This window comes from Pleurodeles waltl, chromosome 4_1 (genome assembly GCF_031143425.1).
Source record: "Pleurodeles waltl isolate 20211129_DDA chromosome 4_1, aPleWal1.hap1.20221129, whole genome shotgun sequence".
NCBI classification, from domain to species: Eukaryota; Metazoa; Chordata; class Amphibia; order Caudata; family Salamandridae; genus Pleurodeles; species Pleurodeles waltl.
Window position 1 is genome coordinate 910656779 of NC_090442.1, and position 24705 is coordinate 910681483.

A 24705-nucleotide genomic window follows, 5' to 3' on the forward strand; every position below is an offset into this window, starting at 1 on the left:
CACTTTGGGCAGAATTTGAGAAGGGAATATAGCTCATCCTTTTTGTACATTTTGTGTCCCACGTGATCGAAATAATCACATCGATGAAAAAACCCACAATCTTTATGTTCTCTGTGCTTGCCTTTTCTCTCGATGTCTGTCGATGCTCCTGTAATTTGTATATTTTTTTTGCCATCTTCCTAGTTGATGCTTTGGCGTAAAAGTCTACTGCGGTTCCCTCACAGCTCAAGGACAATTTTTCTCTGCCAAATAGCAGAAAAAAAGAATATGAAGTTGGCGAGCAACCATGTACAGGCTATTCTGGGATGTCCACCATCATACAAAGAGGAACATAGCAACAAATAATCGACTCAACGATGCCCACGGAAAGAAAGGACTAAGACAATTCTGAACCCAAGTGCTAGATACCTTAATGAAGCATGTGAATCCACTCAGCAAAAGGACTTTATACTCAACTCCAAGATCATGTCAATGATAATCATGGTCTGCATGTCTACCAATCTGGCTTCCAATTACCCTGTAGCAGAGACAGCTACCTTACAAATTGTAGACAACACCCTTCTAACCACAGGTAAAGATGACACACTACCTTGTGGTATTGTTTAACACCTCAGCTGCCTTCAACACTGTTGACCATTTCAGCCTAAACTACTGAATGGGATTCACTGGCAATGTCCTTAACTGGTTCTCCTCCTGCTTATTCCACAGGCACTAGTTCATTCAAATGTACAGCTCCCGGGTCCCTTTCATCTGTCCCCTCACCATCATTATCAAACTCTACATTGAGCCGTTGGGGCTCTCCACACTGACAGTAGCATTAAAATACACAAATATGCTGATGATGCATAACTATACCTGAAAGTCTTTGCCACTTCATACATGCTACACCTAAAACACTGTCTGCACTTCATACATAACTGCAGGACAAGCATCTATCTGAAACTTCGCCCCACCACAACAGTACTCCTTTCATTTGCCAACAACAAACAACTATTACAGACCTGGCTAAATGACACAGATCTGCATGGATTTGTACTCCAACTTTCATCCAACAACTAGTCATTTGGATTCACCCTGGACACCAACACCACCCTTAAGAAAAACACTGCAAAACAAAGACGGCCTGATACCAATTTTCATTACTATTAGAATGTGAAACCTTCCCTTCCAAAGAGGCACTTCAGAACCACATACTTTGCAGCGGGATGGTGACAACACCCTGGCTGATGGCCTTCAAGACTTCACTTTGGAGCAACTAAATCTTCACACTGCAACACTTCTCTTCCAGGGCCTGAAGAAGTATGACCACATTGCACTCATGCTGATAGAATTCCACTGGTTCCCCCATTACCAGCTAGCAACACTTTCAAACCCAGCTGCATCATATACAAAGCTATCACATGACCAGCCACCGCAGCATATATGGCAGACAAGCTCTCTATCTCCTGTGGGTCTGGAATCAGAAAAGAGGCAAAGGAGTGCAAAAAAGAAAAGACAAGGTAACAGGTCTTGTCTGTCCACCCAGGATATGGAACAACATTGCTGCATACATCACTGCTGCCACAATCATGCTCCTAGGCAGCCGAGAGCAAGACACATCTCTACGAAGAACACATAACGGTTCACATCTGCCCCCAGAGCACAGCTACCTCTCCAATAAATTGTGAGTGTACCTTGGTCCTGGACACTGTAAAGCGCTCTGCTACCTTTTAGCTAGGTTTGTGCTGTACAAATATCACATAAATACATTTCTTAAATTTAAGGAGGATGTCAATTTGCAGGAATTGTCACCTACACCCTCCGAGATGGCTAAAATCATACTAAATGAATATGATTAAGGGTCCTGCTCTCAAATACTACACATTAAACAGTCCCCTTATACTAAGACTGTTCCAACTGTACCAATTCTACTTTGATATGGATAAGAATCCATTGTTCACAGCCAACCCCACTAACAACTTTTGAGTTAATGTTCCTTACCTTTCCATTCCTCTATGGTACGTTCTTTATTCTCTATTGACTCATCATAGACTTCAGCCTCTGGCTCATCATCTGGGTCGTGATACTGCAGGAAGTAAGGGTGGGCAAGGGCTTCAGTGGCCGTTATCCGCTTATCGCTGTCTAATATGAGCATCTTCTCAAGAAGATCCACCGCTAATGTTGACATGAGAAAAAAAAACATACTGTTAGTTCCATCCCATTTTGACATTGATTCAAAGAATTATGCAGTTATGTTTGTTCTTAAAATAATAATTGTTGGCTCATGAAAGCACAAGAATTAAAAAGAACAATTCAACCATTAAAATGTATTAACAATATTGGATGGGCATAAGCAACTGTTTCATACTACTTGTGCTAATTTCATGTGGGACGCACTTTTCAGACTGATGGTTTGCTATTATTCTATTAATAAGAACCTATATTAAGATAAACCACATTTTCTAGCTCTACAAAGATAATGTTTTTAATTAGCTAAAAGTAGGCCATTTGCTGCTGCTCATCTCAAATGAATTGAGCAGAGCCCTGTGAAGAAGGAAAGAACCCTTCACAGTGGTTTCAGTAAGCAGAGCATGTAAAAAGTGTGTTTTCCAAAATTAACAAAAGGATGAGGTTTTTTTTCTATTTGCAATTCTCATCTAACAGTACTACAGCTAAGTGCAAAACAAACACATTTTTACTTTCATCACTCTGCTAACCCCTTATACTTAGGTTTAGGAGGTTGCTGAAATAAAGAGTAATCAGCATCCTCTACGTAATGCAAACTTTTACTGAGCCTATCAAAAGGCTTAGAATGTTTTATACTGGCAGAATAGGATGGGACATTTGTGTAAGTACAAGGGCATAATTGTATGCAGCATTTATGATGGGATGCCCCACTCTCAGTTTCTGCAACAACAGACACGAATGAAAGCCATATTGTAGTCACTAAAACAAGCATACAAGGGGGTCTTCACGATGAGTAGAAGGGTACCCCAAAAGATGCAAGTATCCATAGTGTTGCAGCATGTGTAAAAATACATCTGATACCATGGTATGAAATTGGCCCTTACTACTGAATCTTGCAGGTATAGTAATAAATTGCAAGCATGTATCTTGACCTCAGAGTCGAGGAGATCAAGTAATGTGTAATTGCTCAGAAGGATTGAGTCACCATTTTTTTAAGGGGAGTAGGATTGATACCCTCCATCACAGAGGAACAGTAGCTTGTCTGTAAGCCTGATAAGCACAAGTAAGAAACCACGAGATGGAATGGATATGTGGCTAGGTTGTCCAGAATAATGGCAGTTTTAACAAACAAAAATACTTATTCCAGACAAATTAAAGGCGGAATACCTTCACAGAGGTACATGGAAAAGTTACCTACCTTTGTTCTGCAGCATGAGCCTGTTCAATATCCAACTGTTTTGCATAACTTCATTCAAGGGAGTGCAGAAAAATAAATTACCCCCGACTTTGAGAACAATATGACTGCACAAGCAAGCAATCCTTACCTTTCCTACGAAGGCCAGTAGTAATTGATCCCCCAAGCAAAATTTGCAAAAAAACATGATTTTTAATAGCATGAATTTAAATGAATTTTGGACACAGACTGTACATTTAGCACTGACTTATTTGCTTTCTTTTATTTGTGATTCTTTCTATTATTCCATTACTTCTTTCCGTCCTTTATTTATTGTTCAGTCTTTCATTCTGTCTTTCTAGTTTTCTGTCCTTCATCTCCATTTTCTTTCCTTATTTCATTCCGTTTTCTAATTCTTACATGGCCTGCTTATGCCATTCTTTCTTCTTATAATCCTGTGGTGGTACTTCCCCTTTCTTTCCATTGCTGCCTTTTTTGTATTTATTCCATTCTTTATTTTTTGTCTTTGTCGTTCAGTTATTCTTTCCATTTTTACATTCTTTTTCCTTGCTTTCATTCTTTCCATACTTCAGTTTTTCTTTTTTTAAATTCTTTGCCCCTCCCTTTTTTTCTTGCTGCCCTTTTCCCATCCTTCCTTCATGCCTTTCTTTCCATCTTTTTCCGTTTTTAATTTCATTATTCTTTTACCTTCTTTCCATCTTGCTACCTTTCGGTTTGATTCATATGGGTTCCATTTTTGCATTCTATGTACCCTCCTTCCTTTTCATGCTCTCACCTCATTTGTCTCTAACCCATTTCTTCCATCTGTCATTATTTTTGGCTCTTTGACAACCTTTGGCTCCACTACACTTTTGTGGCATAATAATTTATTCTTGCAGTTATTATTAGTTTCTTATTTTATCTTTCTAAACCTCGGGGCTACACATCAGATTTAAGAAACGCCAAGAAACAATTCAATCTGTTGCAGTGGACCCCTTGTTTACACAGATGTAGCAGGGATTCACCACACTATTGACGCCATCATCTATTGGTGGTTGGACAAAAAATCTTGTAGTCGTATTTAATTTTTTGCAAATTGAAAATACTCTATATCACATCGACTTTAGGACCATAATGCCCCACAACCCATCTATTGACTTCAGACTCTTTTTTTCCCTTGACAAATTTGTTCATTTTAAGCAAAATGAATACACATGAACATACTTAAACCTATTTACAAAGAAGGTTTCTATGTGAGTATGAAATTATTTGAAGCTTCAAAAGTAGTGTTACAAGCAAGTTGGTGTCCTCTTTTAATGTGAATTTATTCTATATGCAAATGAAACGCGATCATTGCAAAGCATATAAATCTATTATATATTCAAATGCTATGCGATGACTGCAAAACAATATCTCCCCATATGCGGTGGTAAAGGTATACAAATATATAATTTCAAAACGTCTTTTTATTGAAGGATACATAAAACTGTTTTGGACAGATCAAACTTCTGAAAATAAATAAGCCAACATACCAAGCCACTATAATGCTCTTTACAGTTTCAAGATGCAAGACACCATTCTTGGACTGGTAAATAAAAATAATAAAATAATTAAATGTGTATAAAAGTCAGTTTTGAAAAAGGAGCGACCAGGTACAAAATGCAGCTGCTGGAAGGCCCAAAATTAAAAAAAAGTTTTCAAAAGAATACTATTTGTGAGGTGGGAATTCTGGAGGAGCATGTAGGCGGGCGGGTAAGCAATAAGAAGTTGGGAAGGGCAAAGCAACAACGAATGGAGAAGTCCGAGGTGGAGAGGGAGTTGAAAATTAGTGGAGACGTAGCACTCGCAAGAGAGAACAACAAATGACATGCACTCGCATGGAGTGTCGCTAGAAAAAAAGAAAAAAAAAGTAGTTCCTTGTATGCAAGCAGTGGAAGCACACAAGTCATCCAACCAGATCACAATACACAGCAAATGCACCAGAGACTGGACCAACAACAAATAAGGGGTAACACCTTCCAATAAGAAGCATGGAAATGAGATAGTCAAGAAAGCCACTCAATCAAGAGCAAGGGGCTGACCCAAACGTCTCGCTATGTATATAATCAAATGTATTAATAACAATAGGTATTCAACAACAGTCAGCTAAAGCTGTCCTGTATGTGAGCCCTAAAAGGAAAAAAAAAAAAATCACCCTGATTATTTGACTCTCTAGATCGTTTCACCAGCACAGACATCACTCCTTTCAAGGATTAACAAAAGTCATGGTACATTTAAGGGAAGAAGGAAAGGTATGGAGGCACTAGGAAGCCTCAAGATGAGAAAATAAAAGATGACCTTACAATTCCACATTAAATGTAATCATCAGCCGATGCAGTCTTGTCCTAAAGAGAACCCTTTGTAACATGCGACAGCCAGCTTCAAAAATGTGTTGCAATGCCGCCAATTTGAACTGCTCTTTCAGAAACATGTTTAGGAAGAACAGGTCAATGAGTGAATGGAAACCGCTTCTCCTCTTTAGAATAAAATTAACACTCCTCAACTTTCAAAAAGGACCCACTGAGCTCAAGTGATTCCCAATCTCCTAAGGATGATGCCACCTATCCCCTGAACAGATTAGTGGTCCTGTTGCATCAAGTCTTCAGAGAGGTATCATGGTAGAGAAGGTGAGAGATAAAGATTGCAATGGTCTTGCTGGTCTCAAAGCTCTTATTCTGCAGGATCTCAGGAATTGCAGTAAAGGTGGTCGATTTGGTTAACTTTTTGGTTGAACTGGTGGTAGTGACTTTGAATCTTCCACTACTATTGATGGAATCTCTTTGCAGGCAAGGCCATCCAGACCTCTTGCAGTGGCTGTACTTACTTTAAACCTCTCAACAGAATGGTCTGTCTTCTACCTAAAAAATATTTACCAATGCTGCACATGACCAGTAATAGAACATGGACATCCCCTACAAATCCGGTTAACCTCCTTCATGAAGGTCTTCTCATAACTCTAAAGCCCACTGAGGGAACCATGCAGTCCATATCAGACAGGGGAACCTTCTGAAAGAGGGCAATCTTCCTCTAAGAAAGAGTTCAAATAAGCGAAATTCTGTTGAGGTACAATCATCAGAGTGCTACTAGTAAAAGTGTGTCTGCCTCACTATTGCTGCTATCGTTGTCACCATCATCATCACTACTGGTAGGCCACAGTTACAGATTCTGTATTTCCATCAGCACCAACAGGAATAAGGCACTGGTGGCTTCTACTGCAGCATCCAACAGATTCCTCAGCAATTCAACTTTGGTTCTGCTAAGTGCAGCGAGAAGAGCCCATTTCTCTTGAAGGCTTTTTTTGTCAGACCATAAAGTTCCTGATATCTGGAAAGAGCTTACAGATTTGGTGTCTTTTTAATACCTGGAATCCTAGAGTAATACCTCCGAGGGTCTTTCACAATGTCAACAGCTCCAAGTGTATTGCAGTTGGCCCTTCAATCACAGTCTTCAAAAGGCCTAGGTCACAATGTACAAGCTTCCCACTACACTTAGCAGCACTGTGTTTATCTTTGTGAGGGAGCGTGTTTAAGCTGGAGAAGACCCTACCTGTTCCATTTCGAATGTGGCTGAGGAAGATGGAAACATCTTAGAGCAGATTATTAGGCACAGGTCGTTACTCCGTGAAATATTCAAATAGCACCAGAAGAGGGAAACACCAGTTTTGATTCAATCTCCAGTAACACTGGAACAGTCTCTGATGCTAACTGGACTTATCTGTATGCTTGTGGCAACAGAATGAGCATTTGCACAAACAAATGTTCCTCCTTCTCAGCAGACCAGTTACTGAATTTGGAAAGTTTCCTCGATTCTTCTGACTGCATCCATAAAAGGTTTTGCCTCGCTCATGAAAGAGCTTAGGGTGCATCTGAGGATACATCAAAAGAGGTTTGGTCATAAGCATCACCCAAACACCACAGGTTTTCTAACTGAAAATTTGCCTTACATATTTGTCTGCAACAAATATAGCAGGGATTTAGGCTTGATGGTTTTAGAAGGACATGATCCTGAAATAGAATTTTCTATTCAATGTCAAAATGTCAAATCTAAAGACTATCTCAGAGGGTACTGCTCAAAGGAAGTACAAAAAAATAAAATAAAAGGGACCAATTGATGCCCTATCTCACAAATCTTACTAAAGGCCCAAACAACAACCTGATGCTGATAAGAGTACTCCGGAAGATAAAAAGCCAAATCCAAGCGGGCTCCTAGGAAGGCTTGAATCTGCTGGAACAACCAATGGGTAATGACATGTGTCTGGGGAAAAAAAAAAGCTTGAAATACCGGATGAAAGTGAATGTAATTAATTTTCCTAATACCAAAGCTATAGTACTCGTCTAATCCATAGAACAGACGCTATCACTCCCACACCCGAGAATATCTAAGAAGCTGCAGTCAGAGCATACAAACATCATCCTTTGGCTATAAGGTGGTTTGGGCGGTTATGGAATTTACAAAAGGATCAACAATGTGAAGATTATGGGGATGGGTCTGTTGATACCACATTGGTGCTACTCTACGCTGACATCTCTCAGCCCTAAGCTCAGCAATGTAGCAGGAATAGCTCTGGCCCCACGGACATGCTGAGAGACATTCTAAAAGCCGCTTCAGAGATTCAAAGTATCATGGTTGGAAAACCTTGACAAAAAGGATGTTATTTTTCTTAAGGGGTCTTACTGGATAATGGTGCTTGTAGAGCAAAAATATGCCCCAGAGAAGGCAGCCCAGATATATCAGGCAAAAAAGATGGCAAAGACTGAAGCAAGTCACACAATAGCTACCCAGAAAAAATGGTAAGGAAAGAGACAGGAGAAGCAGCTGCAGATGTAAAAATATGGCTTGGAAACTGACCCTCCGGCTGATCCCCCCAGAGTGCCTTTACAGCTCCTACAGGAAAAACATGGAGCTGTAAGCACTAGAAAGAGGCTGTGAGAGATTTGGGCATGGCAAATACAAACTCACCTGAGGCACAAAGCAGTACACTATCCCAGAAGTACAGACAGAAGTTATAGGATAGTTCCTGGGAAAGCAAATCTCTGTAGTAAACAAGAACAAGTAAAAACGTCTAATGGGGCTATACAGTATATAGCATCTCAGCGCTTCTACAATAAAGAAGAGGTGGGCTTCTCAACAGAAAATTAACCATCACAAATCCTTACAGAAGTAAGTGGCATGAAATTATCACAACAATGAACCATACAGCTACTGAATAAAAAATAAAAAGGAAATGAATGAGACACAATAATGTTTTCAAGGGAGATTTGAAGAAACGGAGCAGCATATCTCAGATGAGGAAGAACCCAATAACGAGATGCAGACTCAGATCTCAGTCAAAACAAATTGAGCAATTACAGCCCCAGCAAGATTATTTTGAGAGCAGGTACAGACAAAATAATCTGCTCTTAATGGGAATACCAGAGGAAAAAAAAAGAGATGAGGCTCAACGATAAGCATGATAGAGAAATCGATTTAATACTTTGTCATTCCAGATTTTGTGGTGGATTTATCTATAGGGAGAGCTTAAAGAGCCCTATTTAATCCTTCAAAAAAAAAAAAAAAAAAAAAAAAAAGGAGAATACATCTCACACAATGTTGGTACATATTCGAGGCTATCCCATTCGAAAAAGAATTTTGAGCTAAGCTGTTCAGAAGAAAACGTTTACTAGGAACAATGTATTTGAGGTCAGTATCCCTACAGACATGTCTATAGGGGCTTCTAAGAGACGGAGGGAGTTTGAACCAATGCTCAGGCCTATTCAGGACAAGGGTACCCAAGCAACGTTAACAGAACAAACTAAATTGAAAGTATAAGCAAATGTAAAGTTTCAAATATTCATGGATTTATCAGCTGCAAAAGAATTTCTCAAGACTAAATACTAAGAACAGCAGATAAAAAGGGGAGGGGCCCGGAAAGAACCTCAATAGGGTGGAACGGTGAGTTGTGGGAAAAGAAATAGTGTGGGTAAAACATAGGGAACTAAGAAGACTATGACAGACAGGTGCAATCTGATGGCAGCAAAGCTGGGTGGGACGTTCCAGGAGGTCACAGAGATTACTATTCTATACACCTATTTAGAAGAAAAGGGAAGGGCATGTGAGAAGGGACGAGGCATAAGGGATGAATGGGAGATACACAGCCACAGCACTCATTTAGAAGTAATGGAACAAAAAGAAAATCAGGATGTAAGATAAAGATTTAAAAATAAAGATGGAAGGAAAGGCAATGAAAGAGGAAGGAAAAGGTAAAAAGAATAATCAAAGGATGAAAATATTATCTTACAACGTAAAAGGTTTAAATAACCCATAAAAGCGGAAAGCGGTTTATCTTTGGTCAAACAATTCTGCCAATTCAAGAAAAGAATTAAACTTGAAAAAATACTCAATTTTATTATTGCAACTTGGTGTGGATAGAATATTCAGTATTTTCTTCAGCATGAGCAGTGTATCTGGGATTAGTTATATTGGTCAAAAAAGGGACAGGATAACGATAACATCCATGGTAGCAGACCAACAAAGATAGTAGTTATGGAATGAGTTTACCTATGAAGTGACAGAAGACAACCCAGCACCACTTTATAACATGATGCTAGAAATGAAAAACTAATAAAATGGTGAATTAACCAAAACCTTTGAGAATATAGCTGACATTTCTTAAAAAATAGTATACATGGGTCTATTGCTTATTCTTCACACATCACCAGCTAGGACAGTCTCTATTATCTGAATAAGTTACCTATTCTGAAACTTTTGGAAGAACAATCGGATGCCATTTTATGAAGACGAAATCCTAAACCAATATCTGGCCAATGGGGATTATAGAATGTGACAAGACATTCACACTACAATTAATTGGCTCTCAAGGAAACGTCTAATCACATTCTCAGTAGGGGCTAGTAAGGTATGGCAGGGAGAGCCTTGCCTTATTTTAAAGCAGGAGCCACAGTCTACTAAAACCAAGGAAGTCACCTGCGTAAAGATCTCATCGGCCATAACAAGTGACTAGGAATGTTTTGCCCAACTTCTTATTAATAGGCTTTTGGTAATTCTAGATACATTAATTCACCCAGCCCAGAATGGCTTAATTAGTCATCTTGTGAATATTCCTCCTCGTGTCCGACTGGATCCAGAAACTCAAAAGCCGCACTCCTGCACGCTAGTAGGTGCTGTTGTGCAGCTCGTTCCACTCTATGACAAAAGAGGTCGCATATTCACCACAGAGGCACACTGATGTCAGTTGCTTTTAAAGACTTATCCACTTCCTCACAGGCAGAGCTCATCAGCATATTGGCTTGACCATTATACCGATCTCTAGGTTGGGATATTTTTAGGTAGGGAGAGAGTCCAGGCCAAAGAATGAGGAGGATGGAGGGTTAGTGAGGAATCTGAGATTAGATTTAGTTATCCACCAGAAACAGCTTCACTTGAATATAATTAACTTGTTTTTCTGATGGATACTTCCAACCACAGATTTCTTACCTTGGGAATTAATACCAAAGCAGTACATGCCCAAGTGAGGAGTCTGTGGAATTGCTTAGACCAGAAAGTCCTGCATGACTGAAAGGGAAAAATGCCCATCCCAACAAACCTGACTGTTCGGACCAGAGTGCTTCATGAACGTGTGCAAGGATGCACACATAACAGCCTGACAGATATCCCGAACAGACACTCCACATGTTAGTGCAGTATTAGTAGCCTTGGTTCAAAATAATATTTCAGGTGGTTACTTCAGAGCTACAGCACAGCAGATTTTTATGCAGAGAACAATCCACGTGGAAATGGTTCTTTCCCACCCTGCTTTGCTTACCCTGGTTTGCTTCAAGGAAACCTACAATGAGTTGATCGTCCACCTGATGGTCCTTGGTATAATTAATGTATAAACTAAAGGCTCTCTTGGGGTCTAAAGGATGGTGTCTCTCCTCTTTCAAAGGATAAGGCGGGCACGGAAAGTCAGAAGGGCAATAGCCTGCCTAACACAGAAAGGCGTTGCTAACATTGGCAGAAATGCAGCTCGAGTTCTCAACACAAGCTTGTCTGGAAAGAATGTTGTGTAATGTGGCTGGACATAAAATGCCTGCAGCTGCCCCAGCAATGAACTGATGTTACTGCGAATAGAAAGAACACTTTCGGAGGGAAGAGATGTAGTGGACTGTGCACTGGCTCAAACTAAGTACTCATCAGAAAAGTGAGAGCCAGATTTAAGTTCCACTGTGGCATTACAAAGGGCTTCGGTGGAAACACGTTGTAAATATTCAAGAAATCTTATCACTAAATGTGATTTAAACAAACAAGAGTGACTGGACAACCTAAAAAAAGGCTGAAAGAGCCAACAAATTGTCTTTAACAGTGCTCAAAGCAAGCCCTTGCTGGACCAACAAAAAGATAACAACAATACTTGGAACAGCTTAGCTTGTCAATCTGACTGGTGTTGCATCACGCAACAAACTTGTCCAAGCGCCTGATGTACACCACATATGGGCACCTTGCTGCCAGAATAACATCAATGACTTTGAGAGGAAAAGTGAAGGAAATATCTGCTGCTGCTCCATCTCCACTGGAGCTGCAGAATGTTGAGACCCAGCTGCAAAACCCAGACTTGCTGCTGCGACAGTGGATTCTCCCAAAGTGGAAGCTTAATTAGAAAACAGATGCTCATGCCGGTACGTACTAAATACCACACTTTCTAGGCCCAATCGCAGTCACTAGACTGACTCGGGGCTGGCCAGTCTTGATCTTTGAGTCAAGAGAGATAGGGGTGGAAAGGCATACAGGAGTTCCGAGTGCCACTCAAGGCAGAATGATTCTCCAAGAGAAAGCCTTATTGGGAACTCTAAAGTGCAAAAATGCTGATATTGTTTATGACCTTGGTGATGGCTAAAATGTCGAGCCAGGGTTCTCCCCATTGACAGAAAACACCATTCGCCACCTCCCAGTGCAACTGTTATTCAAGATCCGCTAGGCGTCAGCAACAGAGTTTGTTCTCTATGGTGTTTAGACAAACTGTTAGATGGTTCACAACCAGAGAAATATTATGGGGAATAAGCCACTCCCAGAGCTACTAAGCTTTCTGGCACAGGACCCAAGAACCCACTCGGCCCAGCTTGTTGCAGTACCACATCATGGTAGTGTTGTCAGTGAGAACCTGTACTAACATCCCCTTGATGGATGGTAGGAAGGCTTTTCCAAGCAGCTTGTCTGCAACTCTAACACATTGATATGTGGCGAAAATCCACCACCACAACTGAGGCCTCCAATCTCCACCTCTTCCCAGATAGCCTCCCCAACAAACTAGTGATGCATCCATCACCACTGTCAGCTCTGTATAGTGTAAAGAGGAGGGTCAGCCACTGGCCTAATCCTGGTACAGCAGCCACCACTGCAGATGATCTGCAGTCTCCTCTGAAACCTGGATGGAATCAGAAAAGTTATCCTAGACTATGCTCACTAGTTCCAACGGAGTGCCTGCTTATGCCATCTGGAGTGGTTGACTAGCAGGATGCAGGAAGCCATTAGTCCGCCTTAACACCATCCTCACTGATATCCAAGCCAAAAGCTGAAAAATAGGGATCATAGCCCGAATGGGAATGCCGAATCACAAACTGAAAATGCTCCTGGCCCACTGTGATCCGCAGAGAGGGACTATGGTCCGCAGGAGAGAAATAAGGAGGTTCCCGTCTTGCAGGTCAAACACCACCATATATTCTTAGAGTTTCAGGGCAGATAAAATCTTGGGCCAGCATGAGCAACTTAAATTGAATTTGTCCTTCGGCATGAAGGTGTTGAGAGGGTGGACATTTAAAGTAGGAGGAAGGCCTCCATCCTTCTTCAACACAAAAAAGTTACAGGAGTACTCCCATTTCCTACTTCCGATACCAGAACCCTCTCTACTGTCCCTATGGGCAAAACAGCCTGCACTAACTGCTGCAAAACAAACATGTGTTCCTCAGTCAGCTGCACTGATGGGGGTGGAAGTTGAGGCGATTGAAAAAAATGGTAGGGCACAGCCTGTTTGACAAGTTGGAGGACCCATGTGTCCGAAGTGATGGGTCCTCACCTTCCCTACAGGGTGGTAGTGTGTGGAAAAGGACATACTGAAGTGGTTTTGCAGTTGAGGGTGCCGGAGGGGCAGGGGCCTGGGCTGCATGTTGTCCTTCATGCTCTGAATGTCATGTCTGAGAGCCATGACCTCAACCACAAAATGGGTGAGAAGATTGTTGTGCCAATGGAAGGGTCTGGCATTAGCGATATTGGAAACTCTGGGCATTACAACAAAAGAGACACAAATGTTGAATAAATTACCCAGTAAGGACAGACAGCACCAGTGAATGCATTGTGGCATGAATTTTCTTAAAGTGTTCCAGTACAATTTTTCCCCAAAGAGGCAAGAACCGTCAAATGGCATGTTCATTAAAGATGCCTGATTATCCCCAGAGAAGCCCGCAGATCTCATTTAGGGATGGCACTGAGGCACCTCAATGTGCTCACTGCCTGGCCTAAATATTCAGTTGTGTTGAAGCTAAACCAAATAAATGTTGCCGCATCACGGCTGTCCTTTGTGGTTTGGGCTAAATGGCCCCAGAGTCCTCTGGAACTGCCAATGGGTTTTGACTAACCATATCCCATAACGCCTGAATGTAGCTACCCAGGAGGAAGCTGGCACTGACAGAATGTAAAGTAAGGCTAACTGAAGAGAATATGTGCTTCCCAAAGGTCTCCATGCGTTCAGACTCACGATCAAGAATCATCGTAAAAAAAAAAGCACCAGACTTTTTAGCGTAGGGTGTTGAGCCAAGAAGTCAGGATCGATCACTACCAGCCTGTGGCCGCGAGCTACCTCCCTGATGACAAAGGGCTCAGAGCAGATCTTTAGTCAGGTGCCCAAGAGCTATCTGTAGGGCTTTGCTAAATGGCAAGAGAGGTTCAGTGGATGCCTGACCATGCTGAAGAATCTCCATCATAACATTTGTTTTGATCTTCATTGTTGGGAGTAACAGGTCAAAGATCTCCACAGCCAGTCGCATAACCACAGCAAAAGAGGCACTCTCCTCTGTGGCAGGACCAAGTGGTGTCTAGTAAGTTGTCCAAAACGCTGACATAGTGTATTCATCATACAACTTGTTATCATATTGCGGGGTAAATTTGTCCCCCCTCATCATAGTAATTATTTTAGGAATAGGAACTAAAGAGCTGAGATACAGTACGAGCACTGCTGCATGCTAAAGGCAGTATTTGACTCAGAAGAATTGGCTACAGGCTGTACTCCGATTGGATCAGAGCATGGCCCCAGTCTAGATAGGGAAGAGGCTGGTTCAGAGTCGGAAACCACAATACATTGCGAATCCTCTCCCAGTTTCAGCACAGACATTGATGTGAGGGAAATCGGCAGATGAAGTAGTACTGGAACTTAAGTTGGCACCAAAGTTGCTGCAAAACTCGAGCAGGGTAAAGCAGCACAGACAACACAAAGGATTAACCCATCAGAGGGACCCCGAGTGGAGGCCTTTTCAGATCACTGGGCCCAAAGGAAGGCCAGAGGGCGACTGAAGTGCTGTGACATCCCCAATACCTCCAGAAATTGGGGTTGCATCAGGAATAAACTATGAATTGGCTCTTTGGAGTTTAGAAGCGAGACAGAGAGGCACACTGACACCCTCACGCCCTCTCCGGAGTTCAAGAGTGGCAGGAAGGGGCACATTTCTGCTTGGATTATTTGTGCTGCTTCTTAAACTTGTCCAAAGACTTCAATCGCAGTGAGCACCTGCCGTTAGAATGACTTTGGGAGCTGGAACGTGAATTTCCTTTCGACTTCGACTAGTCACTGTGCAGAGTTTTGTGATGTTGGGCAACACAGAGTTTCACCTCACGGTTGCAATGTGGACTTTAAGTTCATCTGGGCTCAGTCACAGGCCCTGGAATCTTACTCTGACCCCATGCACCACAGATAAACACGTGTGTGTGTGTGTGTGTGTGTGTGTGTGTGTGTGTGTGTGTGTGTGGGAAGGTGGGCAGTGGAAGGCAGTGTCGATCACAGTCACTTGTGTACAACAGTCCTTACAAGGTTTAAACACTGGCTTTGGAAGGCTGCATATTTGCCTTGCATACTAGCAAAAAAAAGAATTTTGGTGAAAAAAGCTCAATGACAAGAGGAAGTACTGCTCTGGACAGACATTAGCATGACTGGGTGGCACTGATATGTGGCCTGCTTTTCCTTCTTGACTAGAACAACATCTGTGGGGAGGTACACGTAACCACATACTGGTGCACAGGAGAACTGCTTTTGAGGTTCTGGATCCAGTCTGATGCCTGGGAGAACATTCACAAGGTGCGGAATCTGCAGTTAGAAATATCCATAAGAAAACGAGGATTACCATGGTTAAATTCCAAAAGAGCTTAAAGAAAGCGGGACGTCTACCTTCCTCAAGAGGGTACCATATGAAGCGGTAATGATTCAGTATATTCCTAGATTCTCTCTTCCTTCAAATAAACGTTTTGATAACTCAAAACATGCTGGCATAATTAAAAAGTAGACTATGGATTTGTTTTGTTTTTTTGCAACAAACACGGAGTCTGGAACCAGTGATATATAAAACATAAAAAGATACTAAAGATGCAAAGCTCTTTACAAGTCTAGAAAATTACCTACAATATATGCAGGAATGAGAGAGTATGCAGAGAATTTGGTCTCTCAATACAGCAAGGCACCCTCAAAAGGTGTGAAGAAGAAATCATGGACTCACCAACCTTTTAGAATTTATTGGGGTATATGAAAAATAAAGCAGGAAGCAAACATGACAGGTATTTTTAATACAAATCAGGAATTTTCTCCTGAAACCCAGCAGTCTATCCAAAATCAAGGGGTCAGCTATTTGTCTCCGAATTGTTTTCAGAAAGTCATATATGGGGGTAAGAGAATACAACAAGTATATTATGTCTAACAAACCATGGGTTGAGGAATACCTGGCTGAAGCATAGTCTTCAGATATGGGAATAACACTCCCAGCGTCAGCATGGTTATAAATTTGTGATGTTAGGTATTCCCCTTTCAAAGGGTATAATTGTACACACATACATTTTTCCAAACTCATAGTTAATCCCACAAAAACTACATAAGTTCAAATCGACAATGTCCACGATGCTGCACCAATAGATGTGGGAGTGTGGCTCATGCGATCTGGCCCTACCCACAGTTAGAGCATTTTCAGACTCCAGGTTATGATTAGATCTCAAATCAGTAATGCTTAAAATAATCAAGTTGGTAGCATTCATCCTGGGGTACCTGCCCCTAGAAGCTAATTTGATTAAACAAGATCGGAAAATAATATTTATAGGGATGTTTCTAGCATGCTCTTTATAGCTCAAAAAGTGGAAAGAGAAGGCCCCATCAGTTTTCACTCATTTGTTTAAAAAATGCTTAAACGGGGAGATTAGAACACAACTATGCTAAACACCTCAGAGTATTGGACAGATGTGAAAGAATCTGGGGTAAAATGTGAAAAGAAATGTCAGAGCAGCTTTGGTCAGGATTAATTCTATTGAGTAATAGGTAAAACCCAGATCTCAGGGGAACAGGTCAGGCTGAAACCGAAAGCGGATCATAGTCATGGTGGCCACAAAGTGGAGACTGCAATCACTAGGCATTCACAAACACCTTTATGAGAGCAAATAGGGACGGTCGAGGTAAGAGGGTTCAGAATGTGTTCAGGGATAAGGACAGACATGTTATGCCAAATTAGCAGTCAATCAATGTTCTTACCGTTAAGAAGATATGGATTATTATGAATATACTGAAACATGTCAGGTGATATCTAGAAACAGATGCATGAAAATCCAGGAAAACAGGTCTACATTAAAGGTCTTCATGGAAAGGTAAGCTACAAACTAGCTCTACTTTTCTTCTTTTTCCAATGAGGTAACTGCAGAAACTTCTATGCATCAGAATATCACCAAAAGGTCGGTGCGGACCCATCATGAATACATGGCAATCCCTGTTTAGAGTGGTATACTGTAAACTGGTGCATAGGGTTTCCAACTGTTTGCACTCACCGTGGCCTAAACAGTTTGATATGCAATTACTGACCTAATTTTTTTGTTTGAAGTGATATGTATATGAGGCATCACATTTGTATAATTCTTACCAAGTGGATTGGCACCACGGAATACTTCTTTCAAATCTTGATGAGGCAAATGTGGCAAGGATTCAATATACTTTCTAGCCTGGTGATTGATACAAAAAAAAGGTCAGTTAAATTCAATCATTTCAGCAACTAAGGAGCTATTTATAATAGTAATAATTTATGTAGCTAGGAAGAGCAGTAAATTCCAGCTTTTAAAAGTTATTAAGTCTTTCAACAGCAGCTCTACGCAAGGATCCCCTTTACATAGCGCTTTATTCCACCTAGAAGCAAAAGAAGCAAAGGCATGAGTCCCCACCTTTACAGAATGGTTATTTTTATGAAAATTGGATGCATCTTTTAATTCAAATGACAAAACATGTGAAAGCATCCAGACAAAAATTAATTACAACATTTGTTACAACTGAAGACCAAACGTCAACGTAAATGTACAAATATACAAGCAGTCACAGTATGAGCACCTTTAGCATAACTGACTCCCCAGGAGGTTCAGAATAACACTCGGACAGGAAAAAGGCCTGTCATAAAATCTACAAAATGGTTATTTTTAAGGAATTGTAAATAATCTAGCATGTCTTGTTATTATGAGTATATACTGTGCTTTTCCAATGCTCCTTATGATGGTTTGTACAACTGGATTATCTTACCCTGAAGCACAGGTGCCACTTGTGTTTTAGTGCACTGATGCACATATGGATTTTAGAGTTTCAATTTGTACTGCTTTTTTGAGGATCTTAATTTTGAACTACTTGTCTGTGATTGTTTTGTGTACAGAAGTAGGCTGTCAACTATCTTTCAAAGTGCCATGCAGTGGAGTGAAGAAAGAAGAAAAGGAATCTGATGAGGGTGAACAGGATATGAGAATTGTGTGAATTATAATCAAGACGGAAGAGCAGAAGGGACTCAGCATTCTGTTGTACTGAAGGTTTCTGAGCTAGCAAGGAAAAATGGGCCTGAGGAAAAAACTCTGAAAGAGTGCCTGAATGTTTTCGGTGCATTTAGTGAAGAGTTGTGCATGGCTAATCTAGCTAGAAGAAATACGTTGATATACCCAGAAGATATCCAAGGGAAACTAAAGTGGTCTAGTTCAATTGTGTCAAATCCAGAGTTCTTCATTTCCTGGCAAGACCTAGTTCAAATGTTGGAAAGGCAGGGAAATAGAGGCCTGCGGGCTGCACATCATCATGGAATACAGTCTTGTAATAAGGCCATATGGAGAGAGGGAGGCTAATGGCACAGTCAGTGCTGGGACTAGGGGTGTTGGAGTGTGGGGGTGTTTAAGAAGAGTGGCCTGGGAATTGAAACCGAAACCGAATTGAGGCATTTTCCTTATTCACCAATATAAGAATTTGTCGAAGACTAAGTCCTTCCCAGCTGCTTGAATGCTTCAACTGAGATAAACATTTCTTCAGGGAATAAGTCTCCCGTTGAGCGAAGACCCAAATGTGCCTTTGCGCCTGTGCTTCCTGCTCATAGGTGAGCGGCAACAGTGGTTTATTACAAATTTGGAAGGCACGGCGAGTAGATCTCCTGAATACACGCATGTTGTGCAAAGGAGTGACAAGCAACACAGTGCAGGTCACTGTATCTGCATGGATCCCCAGCCAGGGAACCCTCCAAATGATAATAGTATTCAACAAAGTGGTAATACTATTCATGTTTTTTCTGACAGTGTAAGAGGGCAGGTGGAAATTGGGATTTACCTAGTAGAAGAGATACTTGGCCTGTGCCCCCACGTCATGATATTCCAAGTTCAGAGCAGATAGTCCACTATTGGAGGGGGGTAGATTTAGCGTTGTCCATGTAATCCTGGGTTACTGGCCCACACAAAACTAATAAAGGTAGTGAGCATAAGTTTGAAGAACGATGTCTTGAGTCGGAGTGGAATGTTAATGAACAAGTAAAGCAGACAAGGAAGAAAAAACACTTTCAATAGAGCTATCCTATGGGCACAGGAAAGATTAAGATGCATCCAGTCTTGCACTTGCTGTTTAATACTCTGCAGTACTGGGTCATATTTAGCCTAAATGACAAGGGCAGGGTCCTGCTGTACCTAAATACCCACGTAACTTATGGAGATATCACCACAGAGAACAGGATGGTCTGATTCTGTTTTAGTGTCAGCATTGGACAAAGGAATCACAATGTGTAAGGAAATGCCTCCTTGGCATGGTTACCCCCTGACTTTTTGCCTTTGCTGATGCTATGTTTTGATTTGAAAGTGTGCTGAGGCCTGCTAACCAGGCCCCAGCACCAGTGTTCTTTCCCTAACCTGTACTTTTGTTTACACAATTGGCACACCCTGGAATCCAGGTAAGTCCCTTGTAACTGGTACCCCTGGTACCAAGGGCCCTGATGCCAGGGAAGGTCTCTAAGGACTGCAGCATATCTTATGCCACCCTGGGGACCCCTCACCCAGCAGACACCCTGCTTGCCAGCTTGTGTGTGCTGGTGAGGACAAAACGAGTAAGTCGACATGGCACTCCCCTCAGGGTGCCATGCCAACCTCACACTGCCTATACAGTATAGATAAGTCACCCCTCTAGCAGGCCTTACAGCCCTAAGGCAGGGTGCACTATACCATAGGTTAGGGCATCAGTGCATGAGCACTGTGCCCCTACAGTGTCTAAGCAAAACCTTAGACATTGTAAGTGCAGGGTAGCCATAAGAGTATATGGTCTGGAAGTCTGTCAAACACAAACTCCATAGCACCATCATGGCTACACTGAAAACTGGGAAGTTTGGTATCAAACTTCTCAGCACAATAAATGCACACTGATGCCAGTGTATATTTTATTGTAAAAGACGCCCCAGAGGGCACCTTAGAGGTGCCCCCTGAAACCTTAACCAACTACCTGTGTAGGCTGACTGGTTTTAGCAGCCTGCCACACTCGAGACATGTTGCTGGCCACATGGGGAGAGTGCCTTTGTCACTCTGTGGCTAGTAACAAAGCCTGCACTGGGTGGAGATGCTTATCACCTCCCCCTTGCAGGAGCTGTAACACCTGGCGGTGAGCCTCAAAGGCTCACCCCCTTTGTTCCAGCACCACAGGGCATTCCAGCTAGTGGAGTTGCCCGCCCCCTCCGGCCACGGCCCCACTTTTGGCAGCAAGGCCGGAGGAGATAATGAGAAAAACAAGGAGGAGTCACTGGCCAGTTAGGACGGCCCCTAAGGCAACCTGAGCTGAAGTGACTCTGACTTTTAGGAATCCTCCATCTTGCAGATGGAGGATCCCCCAATAGGGATAGGAATGTGACCCCCTCCCCTTGGGAGGAGGCACAAAGAGGGTGTAGCCACCCTCAGGGCTAGTAGCCACTGGCTACTGCCCTCCCTGACCTAAACACACCCCTAAATTCTGTTTTTAGGGGCTCCCCTGAACCTACGAACTCAGATTCCTGCAACCTAAGAAGAAGAGGACTGCTGAGCTGAAAAACCCTGCAGAGAAGACGGAGACACCAACTGCTTTGGCCCCCGCTCTATCGGCCTGTCTCCCTCCTTCGGAAGAAAACTGCTCCAGCGACGCTTTCCCCAGGACCAGCGACCTCTGAATCCTCAGAGGAATGCCCTGCTCTAGAAGGCCCAAGAAACTCCCGAGAACAGAGGCCCTGTTCACCAAAGACTGCAACTTTGTTTCCAAAGGAGCAACTTAAAGACAACTGTGTTTCCCGCCAGAAGCGTGAGACTTGCAACTCTGCACCCGACACCCCCGTCTCGACTTGTGGAGAAACAACACTTCAGGGAGGACTCCCCGGCGACTACGAGACTGTGAGTAACCAAAGTTGTCCCCCCTGAACCCCCACAGCGACGCCTGCAGAGGGAATCCCGAGGCTCCCCCAACCGAGACTGCCTGACTCCCAGATCCCGACGCCTGGAAAAGACCCTGCACCCACAGCCCCCAGGACCTGAAAGATCGAAACTCCAGTGCAGGAGTGACCCCCAGGAGGCCCTCTCCCTTGCCCAGGTGGTGGCTACCCCGAGGAGCCCCCCCCCTTGCCTGCATCGCTGAAGAGACCCCTTGGTCTCCCATTGAAACCTATTGAAAACCCGACGCATGTTTGCACACTGCACCCAGCCGTCCCTGTGCTGCTGAGGGTGTACTTTCTGTGCTGACTTGTGTCCCCCCCGGTGCCCTACAAAACCCCCCTGGTCTGCTCTCCGAAGACGCGGGTACTTACCTGCTGGCAGACTGGAACCGGGGCACCCCCTTCTCCTTTGAAGCATATGTGTTTTGGGCACCACTTTGAACTCTGCACCTGACCGGCCCTGAGCTGCTGGTGTGGTAACTTTGGGGTTGCTCTGAACCTTCAACGGTGGGCTACTTTGGACCCAAAGTTGAACCCCGTAGGTGGTTTACTTACCTGCAAGAACCAACACTTACTTACCTCCCCTAGGAACTGTGAAAATTGCACTGTCTAGTTTTAAAATAGCTATAGGTGTTTTATTTGAAATATATATATATATGCTATTGTGATTATTCAAAGTTCCTAAAGTACTTACCTGCAATACCTTTCATGCAAAGTATTACATGTAGAATTTGAACCTGTGGTTCTTAAAATAAACTAAGAAAATATATTTTTCTATACAAAAACCTATTGGCCTGGAATTGTCTCTGAGTGTGTGTTCCTCATTTATTGCCTGTGTGTATGTACAAATGCTTAACACTACTCCTTAGATACGCCTACTGCTCGACCACACTACCACAAAATAGAGCATTAGTATTATCTCTTTTTGCCACTATCTTACCTCTAAGGGGAACCCTTGGACTCTGTGCATACTATTCCTTACTTTGAAAGAGTGCATAGAGAGCCAACTTCCTACACAATGGATTTATCTTAGTTTACTAGAAGCACTGAGAATTGATCACAAGTTCAATTATGTCTCTTAGTATTGGGTCAAGAATGGGATTGGGGTGTTTAATAAAAAGGATAATGTCATCAGCATAGAGCGGTACAAGATACGTCTTTTCAGCAATAGATGGCCCAGTTGATGATGGTGCTCTTTAAGGATACTTATCCACTATTTGCTGTTGCTTCAGATATATTGCTAACAGCATCCTTGCTGGGTGCCCCTGACTATAGTAATTGGAGAGCATAAGAACCCATTTAATCGCAAACTTGCCATTGGTTGGTTATAAAGCAATTTGATTCACCCCAGAACCCAGGACCAAAACCCACCCTTGACAACGTGACAAACATAAAAATAAATCCCATGACAGTGTCAAATGCTTTTTGAGCATTCAGCAACACATCAGCCACAGGAAGGTCAGGATCCACCTGTTGTGTAAGGTCAAATAAAGTTTGCAGGTTGTCAGATGTAGATCGCCCAGGTATAAATCCAGACTGTTCTGACAAGACTATGCTCCTCACCAAAGGGTGAAGATGTCTGGCGATGATTTTGGCAAGAATTTTTGCGTGAAGATTAAGCTATGACAAAGGTAGGTGCAGTACTCAAGGGATTTACCAGTTTTGGGCAGTACAGTAATCATCGCCGCATGGAAGGTATAGGGAAGTATGCCTTATAAATGGGCTCGTCGTATATCTCCAGAAATCTGGGGCCCAGCATTCAGTCACATTGTTTATAAAAATCCACAGTTAGACAATCAAGGCCAAGAGCTTTCACTTGTGCTGGAGACTTAATAGTTTCTTTAATTTCTTCAACAGCAAAGGGGACACTAAGTACATCCCGATCTTCAGCCTGCAGCCACACAAGGTCAGCGTCTGCTAAGTTCTCATCGGGGAAGGAAGAGGTAGGGTTCTACGCGGTATACAAGGCAGTATAATATTGAGCGCAATATCCTCTGATGTCATATGTCTTGTACCATTTCCACCTTAAACAGGTACTGTGTAGTGTAATAATTTAAAAGCCTTGCTAGGGTCTGACCAGGCCGACCCCGCCACCAATATCTCCTTGCACCTGCACTTTAACCCATGTATTTTACCTCCCTATAAACCGCCTCCTAAAACTGGAGTAAAGATGCTTGGATTTGGGTGGTATAGATGGGGCTTGCGATTAAGAATAATTATCTTTCACATTAACTACTTCAATCTGGTAGATTGTTTATTTGCAGGATGACTCGAACCAGAGGGAAAGTCCAGTCTTTATAAGAGCCACTTCATGTTCAGACTCCACTTAGGTCTAGAGAATGAATGATTTGAGAACTCTTCTGACTCTGGCATGGTAGTAACTCTTCTGTAATTTACAATCACTTCACCAAGTCAGTTTCCCTTATTGCACACTCTTCAAGGATCAAGACAAACAGTGTCTTTCTCCTGAATCGAAGACTAGGTTCAAATATTGGCAGTGTGGAAGATTTTCAGTTTCATTACAAAAGAACAATATAAATGGGGGCTTTACTTCATTCTTTTATGAATCTTAGACTGCAGACACAACAAAAATATATATGAGCATGGCTTACATGGACTAGTTTTACAAGCTGATTTACAGTTATTGAGAACATGAAGAAGCAGGAAACATTTAATGAGGTTGAAGCTGGTGCTGAAACATGTCCAAGTGTTCCTGAGCCATGGTAACTCTATATTACGGTGGTTTGGGGAACAATACATCATTCCAGTTGTTGCATATGAAGCTTGAATCTGACTGAACCCACTCCATCACACTATCAGCACTTCCATCTAATAATAGTAGCGCATGGGGAGGCCTCATTTTAGTGTTGCGGGTTCACCTGAGAATTACATATTTTGCTGTGTGCATGCCATCTTGCATGCAGTGGTGGAGAGCCATAGTGCCTGGTAAGAGAGCTGTTTAGTGAGGCTAGTGCCTGCTACATTTTGGAACAATTCTGCCCCAGTACGCTGTAAACTCTGCAGCAGCTCTTCAATATCACCAAAAATTAAGACAGCCTATAACTATTTGACAGCTTGCAGTTGATCTTTTCAGTAGCCACCCACTAACAGGTGAAAACAACATCACAACCACAACAACATGTTGCAAACCAGGTGTGTGTGTGTGTGTGTGTGTGTATATACACAAACACACACATATACAAACACAAATACTTATATGAAACAAGAACTATATATAAATAATATACAAACTGATTTCTTTCTGGCATATGCAGATAAGCCCCGTTCAATCTCCAGGCATGTAGGTGCAGGCTCTGAAGTTAGAGGCTCAGAATCTGCCCCTTCAAGTGCAAGAGGAGGTCTACCCTGTGAGGGAGATAGAGCGGAGGGCACAGT

The 24705-nt window shown here is 42.4% G+C and overlaps 1 protein-coding gene across 1 annotated transcript in view; it reads right to left on the minus strand.

Annotated features, from left to right (window-relative positions):
* The window catches only part of MAPK11 (mitogen-activated protein kinase 11), a 178481-nt gene that overhangs the window by 35619 nt on the left and 118157 nt on the right, over positions 1-24705 (minus strand). Inside the window, exons 10-11 of the mRNA XM_069229665.1 lie at positions 17509-17587; positions 1981-2154 (exon numbers count right to left, since the gene is read on the minus strand). Coding sequence (XP_069085766.1) covers positions 1981-2154; positions 17509-17587 — 253 coding nt within the window. The remainder of the gene's footprint in view (positions 1-1980; positions 2155-17508; positions 17588-24705) is intronic.